The sequence below is a fragment of the Lycium barbarum genome, chromosome 4 (assembly GCF_019175385.1).
Source record: "Lycium barbarum isolate Lr01 chromosome 4, ASM1917538v2, whole genome shotgun sequence".
NCBI classification, from domain to species: domain Eukaryota; kingdom Viridiplantae; phylum Streptophyta; class Magnoliopsida; order Solanales; family Solanaceae; genus Lycium; species Lycium barbarum.
The window spans coordinates 84848513-84870549 of record NC_083340.1 but is presented as its reverse complement, the minus strand read 5'-3'; the positions used below and the strand labels follow the sequence as shown (position 1 = coordinate 84870549).

The 22037-nt window shown below is 31.4% G+C and overlaps 1 protein-coding gene and 1 long non-coding RNA gene across 2 annotated transcripts; one reads left to right on the top strand and one right to left on the bottom strand.

Moving 5' to 3' along the window:
• Nucleotides 1–4515, bottom strand: LOC132636124 (uncharacterized). Its single transcript, XR_009581042.1, has 3 exons — nucleotides 4142–4515; nucleotides 3924–4004; nucleotides 1–274 (listed from the first exon to the last, which is right to left on the bottom strand). It is a non-coding gene; the product is annotated as an uncharacterized LOC132636124 (long non-coding RNA).
• A 1783-nt stretch (nucleotides 4516–6298) lies between these two features.
• On the top strand, nucleotides 6299–7924 carry LOC132637574 (uncharacterized). Its single transcript, XM_060354644.1, has one exon. The coding sequence runs from the start codon at nucleotides 6299–6301 to the stop codon at nucleotides 7922–7924; it is 1626 nt and encodes a 541-aa protein (XP_060210627.1).
• The last annotated feature ends 14113 nt before the right edge of the window (nucleotides 7925–22037 follow it).

Below are 22037 nucleotides of genomic sequence, written 5' to 3'. Positions count from 1 at the left end.
GGAAAGATAATGACTAAACTTACTAACATACTTAAGTCAAGTTACGAGTTCAAAACAAAACTACAAAAAATACAAATTCACAAGAGTGTTAGTCAAATAATATAAATAGCATGTTATCAAACAATATGAAGGCTTAAAATTTTGAATAAAGGAAGAGCGGAAACTCGAGACGCGAAAGTAGGGGACGGCTAGACACAAGCAATTAAATCTGCTACTGGCTGTTCTCTGATATGGGCAGAATCCGGAGTTGCCATAACTCCAAATGCTCCCAAGGCTTCTCATGAAAAAACAAAAAGATAAAGATAAGGATTAGAAACAATTCTCAACAAGGAAAAAGAAGTCTATATAACTTTAATTAATAAAAGCTAGATAAAAGAATCAAATGTAAGACAAGGCTTTCTCGTGTCATATTCTCAAAACGCAATACCACAATCAGTTTTAAAAGAAGATCAATGCAGTTCCAATTGTTACTTAAACATTCAGCTCTTCTATCTAGCTTTCCAAACTAAATATGGCGTAACCTTTTAGATGAAATCATTGAAGTTCAAAACAATACTGTCGTGCTTCCAAACAACTGAAATTCAGAGACATATCACGTACTCAAAGTTCATAAATAGGGAAACAAGCTAGCATCCATGCCTCAAAGAAGTGTAAACTGTAAAACTTATTATCAGGCTTAACGATACAATTCGAACCATTTAGGGAGAGTATCCCATTCGCTCAAACGGATCCTCTACTCATTCTAGAGTTTTTAAGAGAAAGTAGGTAACAGTAAACTACAATAGTCAGGATGAATTTTTTTTTCCAGCAAAACACACAAGTCTAGGTCAATCAATGCACTTAAAATAACTTGAAGTGGATACAGTCATAATTCAAAACGAAATTCTCCCAAAGAACTTTATCCAAAGTTTTAAGACTAAGATCTGAAAGAGACTAAGATCCTAAATCATGGCAGATTATCCCATTTTAAGACTAAGGTCTCTTTGAATATAAAGAAAGAAAAGCTCTTACTCCAAACAAGTTCTAGGACTTATATAAGAAAAGGTATATAAACAGAAAGAGAGGAAATTATCAAAGAGTTCACACATGCCAGAAAATAGTGAAAAAGTTTCCATGATTTTCATTACTTCTCATGTACAAATTAACATACGAAACTGGTGTAGTAGATAAGAACAGTGAATCGAACACCAACATTCGCTTAACAAGGGGGTAAGCTATTGGTTGAATTATGACAGCTCCCTAAGCAAACTTTATTAAACTAAAGAGCAAACTGATGCATGAACTAGGAAAAAAAAAACTAACACAAATGAATTGGAACGAGTCAACTAAGCCAAAATCTCTTTATGCTTACTGGAGAATTATACACAAAAATGAACTTTTGGTTCATGAGACATTAAGGAAACAGGGGAACTAACTTAAAGAAAGGCAAGCTAGTGAATACATCAAGAGAGCAACATTTGTTTCTGGAAACTCAAACTGGAAATTTTAAGCATAACTTGATAAAAATCCATATAGCGATTAACATTTGTATAACTCTAACATGCTTGGAGAACAAAGAAGTCACTCATTGTAATATATAATTTCATGTTTTGGAACTAAAATGCTCAAAGGAAGAAGTAAAACGGGCTGAAACATTAGGCAATACTCAATCTCATACTAATCTAAGCTTGAACATAAGCTAAATCTCATAACATAAACTTATCGACGAAAGCATGAGGATTTCATTGACAATTACAAAGCTGGTATTTAACCAAACAAACATTTTCTAACGAGTTGAGCATACTAGAAAAAAAATAAACAGCAAAGGGAAATAAACTCATGCTTTTCACTCAAATTTAAAGGAAGCTAAACATCTAAACCTGTAAACTTAATCATGCTGAATTCCTACAAAAATCAGAACGACGCTAACAAACATGAAATCGAGTCCATTAACTCATAGTCACACAGAATTTAAATAGGCAGAAAACTTAACTAGGAAAATAACTAAAAACGACACAGCCAAACAGAACCGGAAAAATTAAGAAAGAAGAAGGAGAATTGCTTCTCAAACAAGAACTTAAACACTCAGATTTAACACACACTAATTGACTAACAAACCAACTGACTTTGAGCGAGAAATGAAGAAAGGCTAAATATGGAGAAAAACAAAAGTGCAGGAAATGCTAATTAACTCATACTTTGCAATGGAGATGACAGGAGGAAATAAAATGGACACTAACAAAGCATTAAATTAACTCATGTTTTCTATTCAAATGGAGTAACAACAGCGACATGAAAATAGGATAAGACTAACCAGTGAACATATTCTCATGTTAAATAGCAGGTAAAACGTTCTATTTCTACGGTCACGAAACAAAACACACATTCACATTTTAATATCTAACGAGCATGATATCTGCTAGTAGAGGAGAGACAGAGTCTCTTAATAATTTATTCGAGCATTTTATTTCTTCAAAAGAACATGTAGACTAAAAAAAAATAACTGGCAACATGTTCTTGCATCTCAACACATTCAAAAATCCAGATTTAAAAGAGTAGAGCAGAGAGTGAAAACCCTAACCTCTTTTGGGCAATGAAGTAAAAGACTTATAAGCGATAAGGTTGTTCCAACGATAACAAGTTTCAACTAATGCAAACTTATATAAATCAGTGGTTTCCTTCCTAAACGCCCTTAGTCATTTTAGTTCTAAGTATTCTTAAACTCCAAGAAATTAAGCCATCAGAATCCCAAAGAGAGGAGCAGAAACAGCTATAAACAACAACTTCCAACTGTTCTAACACCTTTAGGAAATTAGAAAAAGAAAAAAAAAGAATTTTCTATTAATGTTTAAAACAATATTTATGACAAAAATCTTCAGAAACAACAGTTAGCCTGTTCCTTCCAATCTAAGACAGATATTCATGTTATTTCTATATAAGCAAATAAGTAAACAGACCATTTTTCATTCAAAACTTACCTGAAACTAGCAACCTCAAATTTTAACCAGTTAAAGAACCCAAAGCTCACAATGAAGTCCAAACCAAACTAAAAACCTTACAACAGTTGAAGTTCTTCTAATGCACAAAACAGAAGTGAAATAACATCTCTTCCAAGAAAAAACAATATGGTAACTAGTTTGAAACAAATTATAATGAAAATAGTGATTCAGTTAGCATGTACGAAATCTTATGATATCAATCTCATTTAAACTCAACAATTAGCATTCCTTACCTATTGTTCAAACTTCAAGGTGTATACGATGCTTGTTATTATGAAGAGAGGACACCAGTGGAAAGAGCAAACATGCTCGAGATGCAAACAAAACAGTTATGGACACAACATGTGCAGGAGAGTTTCTCCAGAACACACCAACAAATGAATGTAGTCCTAGATCATTGAAAATTAGTTATGAGGATGAATTTTGGCAAAACAACCTTGCTGAAAGGTTAAAACAGGATTTAAACGAGCGGCACAATTATTCCCGTAGTCGATAAGTAACGTAGTTATTACTCTTAAGTGTTATTAGTTTACGTAACCATTCCCCCCCCCCCCCCCCCTTTTTTTTAAGCAAGAACAGTTTCGTAAGACACAGGGTGAACTAACACAGATAAACAACGACTACATTTCTAATTTCTATAAAAAAAAAAAAACACAATTTTAGCAAATCCTTTTTCCATACACATGATGTAAAACTAACCCCTCACAAGCATCTAAAATGAAATTCAGACGAGCGACATATTTATCCACATATTCTACAAGCTAATCGATGATTCCTCTAAGCATTCTTAGTCCTATTTAACCATTTTACATATATACACTTAAGGTAAACAGATCAGCACAACAGTTTTATCTAAGTGAATTGAAACCAGCGACTAAAACAATCGAGCGACTATATTTAATTCTACAAACTAAAATGAAACAAAAGATGAGGGCGGTGACTGACCTTCTCCGGGACAGCGAACTGAGGCTATTGTCGTCGTCGAGTCTTCGAATCCGCTCGAAGTGGTCCTTCCTCAGCCGAGAACTAAAAGAATGGATTTCGACAATCAAAACTTAAGAGTAAAAAAATAAGATTTTTCACAGAATCCAAGTTTTTAACAAAAGGAATTTTATGAGGGGAAGCTTGTGAAAAATAAAAGGGATTTTTTCTGGGTGTTCAACCTGTCCTAAAACATCCCATGGAGGCTGGTATTTATAGCCAAAGTCTTAGGTGTTTCAACAGCTTGTTCATGAGGCTTTTGCCTTGGATTGTTGGAAGAACGGTCTAGAATCCCAAAGATGTTCGCGTGCTTTTTGATTTGGGGGCTGATTCGACTTTGGACGAGCTGTTCGAAGCTCTGTCACTTGAAGAAAAGGGGAGAAAGGGACAGGGGTTGATGGGAGGCGGCGTCAGTGACGCCAAAATCGGCTTTACCCGATGGCCTGATGGGTAAAGGGGGGTGGCGGCGAGGTGGAAGAGAGAGAGGAGAGGAGTGTTAGTTCTTGTTTGGTGGAAGAGGAGTGTAGGGATCGTTTGGTTAGGGCTGTTAGAGTATGAAGTTTAGTTCTAGGGATTGAGTTTTACAGATGATTGGGCTGGGTCAGTGGGGTTTTGGGCTGGGGCGGTTGGGCCACAGATTTTGGTTAAGGGGAGAAGGGAATTGGCTCCATATTATGGGTAGATGATTTAATTTCTCATCCCTCTCTACTTCAATCAATTAATTAAAATATGCTCCTTTGTCCTAATCAATTTCCACAAAATGTATACCCATATAAATTGCAATACAAGTATTTAATATACGTATTTAGTTTTAAAATAGAGTAAAAGATGATTAAAAATACGGTAATAAGTAGGATTAAAGGAAAAATGTCAATGCCGATATTGATACAGGAATACCAACACTATTTTTGAGTGATTTAATTGTAAAGAATGATGTTTAGTAATTTTTTTAAAAAAATATATATAAAAAAAATGATGTTTGGTGATTTTTTTTTTTAAAAAACGATAGAAACCTTTCTTAATTTTAGAGAAATAATATCTAAAAAATAGTGTAGTAATTAGTGAAAATATTCCAAACTCATTTATTGGGAAATTTTCACGACTGAGAAGCATAGTGAAATTAATTAAACAAAAAGGAGAGCCAAAATTGGGTGTCAACACTAACAAACATGTGTTTAGTAGAATTGATAGAGGGTTAGTTAATGGATGTTGGGCTCAGATATGGGATACTATGGAGGTGATAGTCATGGAGCCTGAATTTTCAGATCACTCTCCCTTATGTGTAACACTGGATTAGAGACAAAACAAGAAGGCCAGACCATTCAAATTCTTTAACTGTATTGCAGCTCATCAAGATTTTCAAAAGATAGTACAACAACAATGAGGGCAAAGGTGTACTGGATATCCTATGCAAGTTGTGTGGAAGAAACATCATAAACTAAAGCATTCTCTTAAACAGCTAAATACTACAGAGTTCATGGGGATAGAGGAGAAAATTGTAGAAGCCAAGCAGAAACTCAGTGACATCCAGATTCTAATGCAGCAACCTAGTGATCACCAACAACTGTTTGATACCCAAAAGGAGGTGAAACTAGACCTTGAGAAGTGGTATAGAGTACAAGAGAGTGCAATGAAGCAAAAGGCTAGGGTGAATTGGCTAAAACTTGGAGATTCCAACACAGCCTACTTCCATGCATGCATGAGGAATAGAGTAGCTCAAAACCACATCAGAAGTTTAACAACTGAGGATGGGAAGCTATTACAAAGTGAGGCAGAGGTGCAAGAAGAGGTTATTGGATTTTACAAGAGGCTATTAGGAATTGCAGCACAACAACTTCCTATTGTCAAAGCATAGGTTATGAACCAGGGCAAAGTATTAACAAGATCCCAACAACTAAGTCTAATAACCAGTGTTACCAGAACTGAAATTGTGGAGGCTATCAAGGGGATTGAAGACAATAAGGCACCAGGCAATGATGGGTATAATGCATTCTTCTACAAAAAGGCATGGGACACCATTGGTGAGGATGTCATTAAGGCAGTAATGGATTTTTTCAATAGCAATACTCTTTATAAGCCAGCTAACTGTACTCTAGTCACCCTCATTCCTAAAGTAAAACATCCCTCCTCTATTAAACAGTATAGTCCTATCTCTTGCGGTAATGTCCTGTACAAAATCATATCTAAGATTATTACCAAGAGGATGAGTGTAGTACTTGAAGATCTCATAGACAACTGTCAATCAGCCTTTGTTCCAGGAAGAATGATCTCAGATAACATAGTTCTTAGCCATGAACTTGTGTAAAGGCTATAATAGGAAAGGTATATCAGCAAGGTGCATGTTGAAAGTGGATTTGCAAACGGCATATGACTCAATTGAGTGGGTGTACCTAGAGCAAGTGCTGACTCTACTCCAATTCCCAGATGTATTTGTTAAATGGATTATGACATGCCTAAGTTCAGTCACTTATTCTATTAACCTGAATATTTCACCTACACCACCTTTTGATGCAAAAAGAGGATTGAGACAAGGAGACCCCATGTCTCTCTATCTCTTTGTTCTGTCCATCGAGTATTTGAACAGGTTGTTCAAGCAGCTCCACATTGATAGAAGCTTTAAATTTCATCCCAGGTGTGCAAAAATGAAAGTGATACAACTGAGCTTTGCTGATGACCTGCTCTTGTTTAGCAGGGGAGATGCTCCATCTGTACAAGCCTTATTCTCTTGTTTTAACCAGTTCTCACAAGCATCTGGGCTACAAGCAAACTTACAGAAGTGTTCTATCTACTTTGGGGGAGTGAAACAAAGTGTCCAAGACCAGATTTTGGATATACTCAAGGTCCCTAAAGGTGAGTTGCCTATAAGATACCTAGGGGTACCTTTAAGTACTAAAAGACTCTCCATTGCTCAATGTCAACCACTACTTGATAAGATGTTGGGCAAAGTAACCTCTTGGACATCAAAGTTCTTGTCATATGCAGGAAGGCTTCAACTCCTCAAAGCTATATTATTTTCAGTGCAAACATATTGGTCCCAATTATTCTCATTGCCTAAGAAGATACTGAAGATTATTGAGAGAATTTGTAGGACATACTTATGGACTGGGGACATTAATATTTCCAAAAAAGCCTTGATTGCCTGGGACAAACTTTGTATGCCAAAGAGTGTTGGTGGTATGAATGTGATAAATATTCAGGTATGGAACAAGGCTGCACTGTGTAAAATGCTATGGAATCTGTGTAGGAAGAAAGATGTGCTATGGATCCAATGGGTCCACATTTACTATGGAAAAACTAGTTCACTATGGGGACTATGCCCTAAACAAGCCTGTTGGGTAATCCAAAAAATCCTCAAAGCCAAAACTTACATAGAGGAAGTTGGGATGACTGAAACTGAGCTATTAGCCATGCCTAAATTCTCAATCAAGAGGATGTATAACAAAATGATAGGAGATTATGAAAAATTCAGGTGGAGAAGCCTCATATGCAACACCCCAGGAGCTCCCAAATGGTTGTTTATTCTACAACTTGTAGCACATGGAAGAATCTATACTAGAGACAGGCTGAATAAGTGGGGAATGCAGGTGGATCCAATATGCCCATTGTGTGAAAAAGAACAGGAGAATATTGCTCATCTATTTTTCCGGTGTGACATTTCCTGCTACGTATGGGCAAAGGTGCTGAGATGGCAAGGAATTAATAGAGCACCTCTGAAGTGGACAGATGAACTCCAATGGTGTGTGTCCAGGTACAATGGCAAGAACAGTAGTGCAACAATTTTCAGAATCTCACTAGCTGCAGCAGTGTATCATTTATGGCTAGAAAGGAATCAGGTGGCTTTCCATGGAAGAAGAAGATCAAATGATAGCCTTGTGAAGTTGATCATCCAAGAGTGTTATGTCAGAGCTAGCATGAAGGCTAAACTAGCTAGTAGACTTACTGCTCTAGATTGGTATCCTAGGTGAAATGAATAGGGTCCTATGTGTATCCTGTGTCTGATGGATATGTAGTAGAACTAACTGGGGGCTGTCCAGTTAGGAACTAGCAAGTCCTTTTTCTTCTTTTCCCTTTCTTGATGTGTAACTCCCTACTTGGTAATAAATAAAATGTTTATTTACCAAAAAAAAAATTATTGCTTGAGATTGTTTGCTTGATTAATAATATATACTATCAGTCTTATAATAAAAATTTAGAGAACTTTCTCACCTAAAATTTCAATAATTCAAATATATATTTACACTAAAATTATTTTCATTTCCCCCCTGTTTTCTATTGTTGTACATCACTATTGCATTATCCATTACTTAGTACTCCATCGACATAACTTTGCGTTAGTCATACTTGATTTCATATCATTATATATTACTTTCTTTTTTAATATAATATAGGTGAATATATCTTTTTCTTACTCCTGATATAAATTTTATTTTATTTTAATAAGTTAAATTTTAGTCGTCAGATAAATATTGTGTTCCTTGTTTTCTTAATGCAACGAACTCAATAAGAAAACTTCTATTAAATTCAAGAAAAAGCCTTGCGAAGTTTTATTAAATTACCACCTAATTTCATACACTTTCCCATTCCTCAAATACTATTTATTTTTTAACTTTATACTATGAATTTCATTGTTAGTATTTTTTAGCACTATTATGTTTTTATTTAATTTATTAAATTAATTTTAAAGTATAAACAATCTCACATTGTAATCTCTATTCTTCTCCTATACATTATTTTTCCTACTACAATGTCAATTTTTTGTTTTAGTTTGATTATTGAAATTTACCTACATGTGAAATCTAATTTTTTATTTTATTTTATTGCTTGAAATTGTTTGCTTGATTAATTATATATACCATGAGTCTTTTAATAAAACTTTAGAGAACTTTCTCACCTAAAATATCAATAATTCAAATATATATTTACACTAAAATTATTTTCACTCACCCCCCCCCCCCCCCCCCCCCCGATTTTCTTAGGAACGTAGAAATAGAGATGATGGTTGATGACCCATCGAGTCCTTTGATGTGAAAAGTTAGTTGGCTTAATTCCAAAGGTAGTCATCGTAATCTTACTCTTCATGTAGGAGAACATAACTTTTATAATTTTTTTCCGCTTTGTTTTCATAGTTTCGAATAATTCCTGCAACCAAACCATACAAAAGTATAATAAAGAATCCTTGAAAGAGTGCAAGCTTCAAATTGATTACCTTTGTATGCTTCAACTTTTGGTAGGAAAAAAAAAAGACAGTATGAAATTCAAAATTATAGGAAATACAATATTGATGAATTCTTATGAAATATTAAAAGATGGAGATGATGATTGATGACCTGTCTAATTCTTAGATGTGAAGACTTATTTGGCTAAATTCAAACTTATTACACTATTTTTTTGGTCGGAGACTTACTATCCTCCCAATCTATATAATATATTTAGAGATAATTTTAAGTAACTTTATCTTTTGGTTAAGATCAATTCAAATTTCAAAATCGTGGTATATATCTTTAGATGAGAAATTGTAATATGTTTTAAATTCAAAAACTTCAATTTATTATAATGTGTTTTGGATTAATTCAAATACAAAAAAGTGAAAAAATATGCAAAAAAATGTATTCGTTTATATGATTTAATTATTGGAAAAAGTAGCAAGGATTTGTTAATTAAAAATAATTAATGGATCTTTTGAGATATTATAAAATCTTATCACTTATGTACGGCTCTTGTATTTTGAAGAGAAACCTCAATTTTCAAGTTGGATATGGATCAACTCAACTTTGAAAAGAAGATCAAAACAGAGAAGGGAAAATAATGTAGGTTTCTTATCTTTCAAAAATTAACAAATAATGCATGATATTTCCCAATTCAAAATTTTTGTTCGTTTTCAATTCAAAAATTAAATATTTGTTTTAAATTCAATTTTTAAACTTTACCAATCATTTCACTTCAATATTTGTGTTACAATTCAAAATTATATCTCCCACATGATATGCACCATTTTATCCTCGTGTAAATAATAATAACCTGCACAAAATCTTTTATAAAGATCCAACCGTGTGGTGTAGTGGATAAGTGATAAAAATGAGTTCATTTAGAATTCTTCGTCCGTGGGTTTCTAGTTTTTAACTAATGAAAATCTTTTTTTTTTCTTTTTCAAAATGCCTAATATTTTCAAATTCAAATACTTTTAACCTTTCAATTCAAATTTTTTATTACAGTACTTATTAACTTTGTCTTAAAATTGTCAAGCGGCTTGTTATTAGCTTGTCACTTGTCTTAACCACGTTGCTTGCACCTTTCCTATTTTATATACTAGTTTTCGTACTCATGCGATGCGCGCGCCGTCAATATCAAAAGAAACTAATAGAAATAAATTATTATATCTAATTTATAATATTATCATATCAAATCTAATTACTTATAAACAGTCATTCATGCGAAAATTGAAGATCATTTAGTTTCTCTTTATAGGTCAATTTCTGATACACCTATACATGAAAAGTAGATTAAAGGATGTCAGAATAATTCTTTAACATGTTTTTACGTTTTTTTTAAAAAGAAGAAAGTTTTGATATATGATTTTTATAATTATCTTTTACAGATATTATTTTCAATTGCTTAACCCCCGCTAGCCCAACCCCCGCCTTTTTTTTTTTTTGGTTCAGGCAATTCTTTACCCGCTCCAATTCATGTTAAATATTCATTGGAAAAAATATCTATATTAATATTTAAGTTTTTCTTAATTATTACTCCTATCTAATTCCTTTTTATACTAAAAATGATTATCTGATCTTTCATCTAAATAAAAAAATTTAATTGCACTCAACTTAAAAAGTTTATGGTTCAAATCAAATTCAAAATATGAGCGCACTCAATTCAAAAATTAACTACACTCCATGTTGTTGTATTGCCTATTAATGTAGTCCAAATTTTGCCACGTGAGTTTCTTATAATTTGCTACTTGGGTAAGTATTATTGCCCGCTACACATATATACTATTCGAGCATGAGTTCAATATTGGAAAATAATAGAAAAAACAAAGATGGACCGTCAATGTTAAAACCAACTGAATGAACATGTAGTGTAAAAACTACAACAGATTACCATGTTTAGTCCCAATGTCTTAACTTATTTCCTTATATATTGCACCTCTTTACCCATATATCTTGATAGTATCCTTATAGTTTCAAGCCAAATCCTAAAATTTACTTCTTATTCGAACTCTTCTACATTATTTCCTTCTCTTTAAACTGTTGATTTCAGTGCTGAATTTATAAAGAGCGTTGCTGATGATAAAGGTCAATCTGGAATTCCAAGGATCGAGCTCAGTACATAGTATATTGAGAACATTTTTTGAATTACATTAATTCAACAACTCTTCGAAAATCTGAAAATAAAAAAATAAAGCCGAAGTTCAAAAATAAAGAAACTTGGTTAAAATGAAAAATAAAGGTACGAAAAGAACATCTAACCTTGTGCCTACTTATGTCGACACAAATTACTTAAGAGAAGTAAAATGAAAAGTCAATTTTTGAAGAACAAAAATAAAAAATGCAAGAATTATACTTTAAGCAAATTGAAAAAGAAAATCATCGTTATCCAATACAAGATCTTTGGATATGCACACATTTTTTCATCAAGGCCAAAATTTAGAGCATCACACGCTATAATTTACATAAATAGTCTTGAATAGTGATTGTCTATAAACGAAATTAAACATCAAACAAACATATTCAAGTGCATAGAGAAAGAGATAAAATCAATTTTTTTTAAAACTCCTAAAGAATAAATTCGGGATGCAAATAATCCTATCTTTTGTAGCCATATTTTACAATAATATTTGATCTAAAGTTTAAATTAACGTTTTGGATTTGTGAGCTATTACTATAGAGAGAAGAAGGAGCCAAAGATGTGTTTATCATTAATAATAAAATTTTACGATTAGGACTTAAATATAAAAGTATTTTCTGAATTTCTTTCCAAAAAAACTTTCATTATTGTATTCATTAGGAAAAGTCTTCCACTTTAAAAATTGGACTCCAGCTCTAATTTTGAACAATGATCATTACCTCATTGACATATTTAATATCACATAATTACGTTAGATGTTTTGATATAATAAAGAATGTTTTGATATAATAAAGCTAACATGTTTATCATATACCATTAATATATTTATAAGTAGTTAAAAACAACTATTTAACATAATAAAACTTTTAAATTATCAACAATTTTATGATAATTTATACCGAGAAAACTGAATTGAAACCGTAAATGAAATAATCATTGTAGTATTCTGGTATGACTAATGGTATGCATATCGTTATTCAACAATTAATGCGAACAAAAAAATGAGAAGACCATATAAACAATATACACGGGAGAATATTCTTAAATGACAATAAAAAATTGTGTGGCTATAAATAATAATTCTATTTATAAAAGGAAAATACCATCTTCTTTGTTTTTCTCATCTCATTTTGTTGGATATCCTATTCCGAAAGAAGTGTACTCTTCGCTTCCTCTTGTTGTGTCCTTATACCTTTACTTAAAATAATTATTTATATAAAAACAAAGCATCATTCAAGTTTAAGAAAACAATAAAAAGAAGAGTAAACTCATTTATATAAGGAGAGGGAATGGTAGATTAACATACATATAGTCATATAGATGACAATTCCAGACCAGATAAACGTAAACCATTGTTGCTGCCTGCTTCGTTGCATATATGGGAGGGAGAAAAAATTAACTATTAATAGCAATGAAAAATATTCGAACGTAGAGGTGAGATTACAATAATTCACCTGCATAAAAGAAGCTAAAACAAATGTCAATTAGTGATAAGCAGCGAATTCTTCAGCTCAATTCAAACAAAGAGTATGACGTTGCAAAATTTGTGTGAATTGACAATGATATGGGTATTAAATGATCTAGAGGATTTAGAACTTGCAAATCATCTTCTTCACCTGATCGTATTTACTCACCGGCCAGAACTTGCAAATATCAATTAAGATACTTTTATTACATCCTCATAATTTCATTCAACACAAATAAAGTTGAATACAAAAAAAAAAAAAATGATAATTATAAATAAATAGAGCTAATAATCATCAACAAAAAGAGGGAGAAGAAACTATTCCCGAAATAAGTCATGCTGGCAAGAGCAGTAACATATATTGACTTATGTGTTATTGAAGGGGTGTATATATAAGGTGTTAAGAAATTGAAACTTATTCCAATTCAAATTTGAAAATCATACCTATTGATAAGCTTATTTGAAAAGATATGATTTTAAGATCATAGTAATCCTTATCTTGTATTAAGGATTAATGGCTAATTTACCAAAAAGAAAAAAAGACTGGGGATTAAAGAGCACCTATATACGTATTTCACTAATTTGTTTAATTAATGAATAATAATTAGAATATTTCTTTACAGAGAAAGTGAAAGAAAGAAACAGAAAATTAGGGAACAGAAAAATAGTATGTATTTCTATCTTGTTAGTCCTCCAAAGTCATAAGGTTATGTTGGGATTCTATATACTATTCGGTACAATAAATATATCTACCGAGAAAATTTTGAGATTTATCCTTGATTTTTTTTTTTATCCTCAATTCAAATTCAAATTACTTGTATCACCTCATTCAAACCACCACGTTTTAAACTTATAAGAATTATACATATCATGTTGGGATCTTATTTTACTTAATTCAAATTACAAATATTTTTTTATCGGCTTGTTCATTTTCGGAATAATTTTGTCACTTCATTCATCCTATTAACTGTCTAAATTTATAAAAAAAAATGAATTTAGTGTTGTTAGTTTTTATCTTTCAATTCAATTTCAAAAAAACTATCTTCTCAGTCAAATTCAATTTTATGTTAATCTAATAATTTCATACTTAATTCAAGTTACAACTCTTTTCTCTCAATTCATCAAATATGCCATTCAATTTCCAAATCAGTCTTTTTATTTTGAACTCATTTATTTTAATGATTCAAAAAATTTAGACAAAAGAATCTGTGATAAATATAAATATTGAATAAACAATTTAATATAATACTGCATTTTAGTTTTGATAAATGGAATTGTTAAGATAAGTTTAGATACGCTCCATATATTTAGGCTTAGATAAGCTCGATTTATTTAAGCTTCTATATTATTTGGATGAATTTAAATCAAATCCACCATTTTTTTTCTCTTTCTATTATAATATATCAATTTTGTAATTGATAAGGATAAAGATGAGATGTTGTAACCACCTTTAGAAAAGTTAGGCTGACTTTGAATTCAAAAGTTCAATTAATTTTTTTTTTTTAGTTTTAAAAATTAATATATCAATTATTATGGGATATTTTTTGGTTATTAAAAAACTTTGTCTTAATTGTTATTATTGTTGTCTTAAATTTACCAAATGACTTGTTATTAGCTTGCCACTTGGCTTAACCACATTACTTATACCTTTCCTATTTTATATACTAGTATCCGTACCCGCGCGATGCGCGGCGGATCTTAAAGGAAATTAATCATAAAAATATATTTACTGATTTGTTTGATATAATTAAATTTTTGACATATCGCATTGACATATTTAAAATCAATAAATTTTTAAATAATAAATATAACTACTAATACACTAAATTTAACGTCATCAGTGATTTATAATTAAGTAAAATTATATAATAAAAATTTGAATTGACACCTTGATATCCTATTACGATTGCAATTACTTTATATGTCTTTATATGGAAAGAATATTTTTGTCATATACCGACATATTTAAAAAACGTTATGATATTAAAAAATAATTACGAATAGTTAAATTCTATATTTATTTGTTTAATTTGTTAAAACATAAGAATATAATTTTATCTTTTAATTCAAACTTAATATAATCTTCCAATTCAAATTTCCAATCATACTTAGTTTTAAAACATTATCTTTTAATTACAACTCAAAAACTAACCTCACCAAAATTTATTATATTGCCTATTAATATTGTAAAAAATTGGTACGTCGCTTTTTATTATTAACTTGTTACTTGACTTAATATCTTAACTCGGTGTTTTCCATTTAGTATTGGGACAATTTAAGAGAGAACAGTGTTCAATTTCTCTTTCATAACACCAACATCTCTTAATATTTGCTTTATGATTAGTCACCAATAAAATAACACAATTATTTATCGATATGAATTCTACGGTTTATTTTTTTCAAAATATTTCAAGTTATGATATTACAATTTTAAAACATTTTTTCAATAATAATAAAGAAAAGAAATGAAGAAACTCGGTGCATGGTGTTTCAAGATGCTTCTTCTTTCAATCCCAACACATCCATTTATGAAGATCAAACTATAAGAAACTCATATGATTTTAAAGTATATTTTTCGAATTCTAGAAACTTACATATTAGATGGGTTTTAAAATATACTTTTCGTCAAATACATATGGTTTTTAAATCTCTCAGCTAATTTTATAAGTTTTTTACAATTTATTAAAGTCATACAATTACTCTCTCTAAACGTGATCAGATCTTGTTTCAAGATTAATATCGCATTAAAAATATGTTAGTGAACATTAATTTAAAGTTTCAATTTTTTTATTGTTATCTCTCATCTTTTCTGTTTTATTCTACAATGATTATCACAAAATAGGTGAGTGCATATCAGTTTTAACTCTCAAAGTTTTCAGTTTTATCCCTTGGCCATACATCTTATCAAAAATCTCAATTCTCAAGTGTTGTGATGGTTATTTTATCCTATAACATATGTGAGTGATTGAGCATCCTTTGTCAATTACTACTCAGTAGATTAACATATATAACTTCACTTTAAAATAGTGCAGAAAGAAAATAATAAAAGATATTCAAACAATAATTTACTCAACAATTTGCCTTAAATACCATGAAGGGAGCAATAAATTTGAAAAATAGATAGAGCAAAAATGTAAGCCTTTAAAGATATGAAACTAAAATTAAGATCTTTGAACATATGGGAACTATTAAGGATCAAAGTTAAAAAAGCTTTCTCATGTACTAACACCTGAAAAATACAACTCATATTATATAAATAATTTATAAAACCTTAGTTGGGATTGAGAAAAATATGTCAAAAAAACTCATATGCAAAAGCAAGTGAAGTAAGAAACCGGATGAGAATTTTGTAGAAAAAACACTCACCAAATTTGATTTAGAAGAGTTTATATAAAATGTTAAGAAGTTTGAATTTCATTCCAACTCAAATTTGTAATCACAACCTTAATATGTAGCTTAAAAATAGGATTTTTTGTTTTTTTAAATGTAATGTATATTTGATAAGATAGGATTCTAAGATCGTATTTCTCTTTTTGCTTATTTTTGATACTTCTTTTACTCCTTTTTTTTTTTATACTTTTCTTCTTCTGTCTTTAAATAAAGCGACACTGAACTGGGATTAGCCGTTATTATATTGCGTATAATATGGAAAATCTTTTTAAATAACTCATACAGTATCATTTTAGGAAGGCCATTTATCTATTTATTTAGTTTACTAAGCTAAAAAAAATATTGATTTTTGTTAACAGAATCCCTCGCCGTTTTCGTACATATCGGAGTAGTAGTTGACTTTTGTTCAAATTCAAATTATTAGCTTCATGTCTATTAAAAATTTATATTGCAATTTAAATTCAAAAAATTCAGATTCAAACTTCATCTTTAAATGTAAACTCAATGTTATTACATAGCCAAATAACATTTGTCCTAAAATTGTTGTGTGTTATTAGCTTACAACTTGACTTAACCATTGCAAGCACCTCTCCTTTTTAAATATTGGATAAACTTAGCTAAAACATGTAACTAAAAACGAAAATAATTATCTCACTAAGCATATTAATTTTTAATTAAATATGTGCATTGACACTAAAAAAATATTTTTTTAAATTATTTCTTTAATATTAACAAAAGTACTCCTCAAATAATTTGGTCAAATACAAATTGGTACAACTCCAAAGCACCTTTTTAGGAAAAAAGATATTAGTTTTTTTTTCCTTATTCTTTCAAGGTGAAGCTTCAAACAACAGAATTTTTTCTTATATTGCCACCGAAAAGCACTTTTTCCTTGTCGTCAAATGTTAAAAAAATTAAAATGTATTTCAAATATATAATTACATAGATAAATTATTTTCTTACTCTTAAATAAATTTTACTATATTGGTAAGAATTCTCTCATTGTGTAATTTATTAATACAGATAGATATATTATTTGTTTTCAATTAATAAATTTTATTACATTACTAAAAAGTTCTCATTGTTTATAATTTATGAATGAGATCTTTAAGTATTTTTATTTGTGTTATTTTATTTTAAATCAGTTTTAAATATGAAAAGAACTTTTTTTCCTTCTAATTATAGCTTGAAGTAGAAATGATCTACCAAAATTTTTTCTCAAACAATTTGACCAAAGATAGCTAAGTATAACTTCCAATACCTTTCTAGAAAAAAGATAATTTTCTGCTTCTACTTCTATTTTGCTCCTACAAATAAAAGAATGACATTTTTTGTTAGAGTTCTTTTAGTTGTTCATTATTTTTCGTTTTTTAAACTTTAATTTTATTCTTTTAGATAAGCAAACTACATTCTTATATTTTATTGATTATAAATCTATTCCCTTACATTAATTCAACTTAATCAAGTTAATTTTTTTTCAATAAAAAGCCAAATGAAACTAAAATTACAAATAACGCTAAAAGATAATGTTAACTAAAATCAGAATAAACATTCTAGAATAAATGCAAGCAACCAGCCTCCCAAAATAAATATCATACCCTTATTATTATGTCGGCATAAGAAAAAGTTACATAGTCTAGAAATCATACCTTTTTCAATAAGGTAAATAAACTTGCAAGTTTTGGAGACTATACTTTCTCCTCTGCACCGTGAAGTCTCATTGAAATTGTTTCAACAACACTCATTTAAAATTTAATAATGATTTTTAATAGCCCGAGCAGGAACATACCATTATATGAAGGTTTTTTTTTATCTTCATCAATTTCATCAAATCACATATAATCGTACTAACTTTCTGAGAGTAATGGAAGAACTTCAAATAAACCTGAAATTAAAATAGCACACAAGTTAGGAGAAACTTGATAAGCATGAAGATAGCTAATGATCAACAATACAAAAAAGAGAAGAAGCCTAACATTAGTTACATATCTCCTAGGAATATATATAAGAAGGTAAGAAGTTGGAACTCCATTCACATTCAAAATTCTTTTAAATTTAAATTCAATAATAACACCAGTTTGTTGGGATTAGTTTTTCAAATAAGCCTTACCCTTATTTTACTGATCCAACAGATAAGTAGCTTAAGCTTATCAATTTTATTTTAATATTAAAATGTGGTATGAACCTAATAAAAATTGTTACTAAGAAAGTGAGTTTCTTACATATGTTCTACAATATTCAGGCTTAAACGTAAGTCGAATGTATCCATTTTTATCAAAAAATCAAACGAATAAATGAACAAAATTAGAATAATTACATTGAAGAATATTACTTGCTTAAGATCAGGCTTGAATATGTTAGTGTTATGATTTTGATGATGACAAATTGTTGTGTAGGTACCAATACTCAAAGGATAAATCAAATGGATCGGACAAACAAGTCCCATGGACAGCAAGGAGTTCAGTCGGCTGAATAGAAGGGCAAGCCCAAGTCGGCTGCATAAGGAAAGGAATTAAAGATAAGCTACTGCGTATTTTTGGAACAAAATCAGTTTTACTCAAGCATTTAAATCAGCACAATCATGGTGAGTCAAGCATCAAATCAGATCTGCTATACAAGGAAACAAGTACCACTCCAACAAGGCAAATGACGCACAAGGAAAGCAGCTGTACAATCTTTATTGTTCATCAACAACGTACAAGGAAAGTAGGATCTGCCAACCAGGCTAGTACCACAGAAGGAAAGCAACGTTACAAGACTTAATGAGCTCTTGCTTTATTCTTGGAAATTAGGATCCTCAATATTCCTAATTTACAAGGATCAATTCTCTTGGGTTGACATCTTTGCTGAAAAAGAGTCTAACGGCTAGTTGATTTGAAGACTATAAATTCAAGACTCTAGAAACGAAGAAAGATATACAATCGTCTCATACTCTCAAGTTCTCTGCTTTACTTTTCACAAACATTGTATTCTTGAGTGATATAGTGTAAACAAAAAAGAAAGGAGAGATATAGAATAGTTTGTGAGGCATTGTATCAAAAAGAATTCGAGTGTTTGAGTGTAGACGTAGGAGCTCCATTCAAACAACCCATTGTACCCAAAATATTTACAAAGAGCTGCAGAGAACACCCTTACAACCCAAGGGGACTGGACTAGGATTCACATTAAATCTGAACCAGTATAAAATATCTGTGTCAACTTTATTTCTGCATTTTAATTACTGCATTATAATATAGTCGACTAGTGTTCTCAGTTAGTCGACTATCTGAACGAAAAAGTTACAATTCACCCCCCTTATTGCACTTTCAATTGGTATTAGAGCAAGGTCTCACACTTTATTGCTTAACAGCAAGTGAGAAAAGATCAAATGGCTGCATATCAGATCCCTGGTGCAATCCTACAAGATGGGCACTCCACAGGCCACCCTACTTTAATGGTGAACACTACTGCCATTGGAAAGAAAGGTTCAAGATCTTTGTACAATCAACAGATTATCAAGCATGGATTGTAATCAAGAAAGGACCTAAACCTATTCCAAATATGGATGCAAAAGATCCAAATACAAAAATTGATTCGGAATCGCATGATGTAACTAAAGAACAACAGGAGACGCTATCGACAAATGCTACAGCAATAGCCTTATTGTACTGTGCAGTCAGTGGAGAGGAATATGCCAAAATATCAAACTGCGAGACTGCAAAAGAAATGTGGGATAAACTTGAGGTCACATACGAAGGAACATCAAAAGTTAGAGAAACCAAAATCGATGCTTTGAGGCACGACTATGAAGCTTTCAGCATGAAGGATGATGAGAATATTGAATCAATGTTAACCAGATTTAGCAAAATCATTGGTGAACTCAAATCTCTTGGTGTGACTTATACTAACTCTCAACAAGTGAGAAAACTTGTCAGAAGCCTGCCCAAAACTTGGGAAACAAAGGCAATTGTTTTAGAAAATGGAAATCTGGATAATTTTACATATGATGAACTAAGAGGAAATCTGATGGCTTTTGAAAAGAATCATATTCAAAGATATCAGAAGGATGAAAAAAAGAAAATGGTTGCTTTCAAGTTGCAGGCTGAAGAATCTGATGATGAGTTCAAGGAAGAAGAAGTGGCTATGATCTCTAGGCATGTAATTTAAGCTATGAGAAGATTAAAAAACAACAGAAGAGGAAATTCAAATTTCAGGAAAGGTAAATCCTCTGTTGTTCAAAGAAATGATGGAAAATGCTATGAATGTGGAAAATATGGCCATATTGCATCTGAATGCCCTGATGCAAAGAGGAAACCATCAAAAAATTATCAAAAACAACGAGCATTCAGCAGTTGGAGTGAAGATAAAGTCTCTGAAGATGATGAGGAAGATATGGAAAACATCTGCTTAATGGCAATTGGTGAAACTAGCGAGGTAAGACCCTATCACTGTTCCAACTGTAGCGAAACTCAAGAGTTGCTTGACCAAACTCTCGAGGATTTAAATAGGGTTTTTTAATGAATATAAAAAGCTTAAGAGGGAACGAAGGGACTGGGAACTTAAACTAGAAGTAGTTGAAATAGAAAGGGATCTTCTTCAAGAAGAAGTTGATGACTTGAAACTGCAACTTAATGGGTTGCGCAAGTCCACCAGTCATAGCTCTGTTAAATCTAACAAATCGACTCATAACAACAAGTCCACTGGGAAAAGACCTATCAATAGTAGAAATGCCTTTGAAAATTCTAAAGATGTGTCAATTAATTATGAGGAGACAGATCAGTCTAACAAAAGTTTTCAAAACACTGAAAGAAAGTCTCCAAGAAACTTTCATAAGTCGACTGCTCAGTCATCTTCTGAAAATCACTCTTCACAAAAATGTTTTTGCTGTGGAAAAATGGGTCATAAATATTTTCAGTGTAGGTTTCGTTATACACCTTCTCCAAGTTGGATATGGAAACCAAAGAGTGATCAACAAAGCACTAACCCTCAAGGACCCAAGGAAGCTTGGGTACCTAAAATAAAGTAACTACCTTGTTTTGCAGGAACACCACAAGAAGAAATCAAAAGGGAAATGGTATCTAGACAGTGCATGTTCCAGCACATGACAGGCGACAAAAGCTTGTTCAAATCAGTTGCTGACTTTGATGGAGAACTAGTCACTTTTGGTGATAACTCAACAGGAACGGTAATCGGTACAAGAACTATTTCGTTCAATAATTCATGTGATATCTTTAACGTTTACCTGGTTGAAGGACTCAAATATAATCTCTTGAGTATCAGTCAATTGTGTGATTCTGACCTAGAGGTAAGATTCAAAAAAACTGACTGTGTTATAGAAGACAAAACTGGAAAAGAAATTCTTCCTGGCAGCAGAACAAGAAATGTGTATGTGCTCGACTCTGTTAAAAGTTCAGCTGGACATATTTGCTTAGCATCTATGGGAGAAGATCCTTGGGTTTGTCACAAGAGACTTGGACATGCTAGCATGAGGCTAATTGAAAAATTAGCCAAACACGATTTGGTCCTAGGCCTGCCTAAAATAAACTATTCAAAAGATCATATTTGCGATGCTTGTCAGAAAGGTAAGCAAACAAGAAGCTCTTTCAATTCCAAAGATATTGTATCTACTTCTAAACCATTGCAACTTCTACACATGGACCTTGTTGGTCCTACTAGAACTGCTAGTATTGGAGGAAAAAGGTATGCCTTCGTTATTGTTGATGATTTCTCTCGTTTTACTTGGGTTATATTTCTTGCTCATAAGGATGATACTCTAAAGAATTTTAAGTTTTTCTATGAGAAAGTACAACGTGACAAAGGCTACTACATTATTTCCATAAGAAGTGATCATGGAGGAGAATTTGAGAACAAAGCCTTTGAGGATTTCTGCAATGAACAAG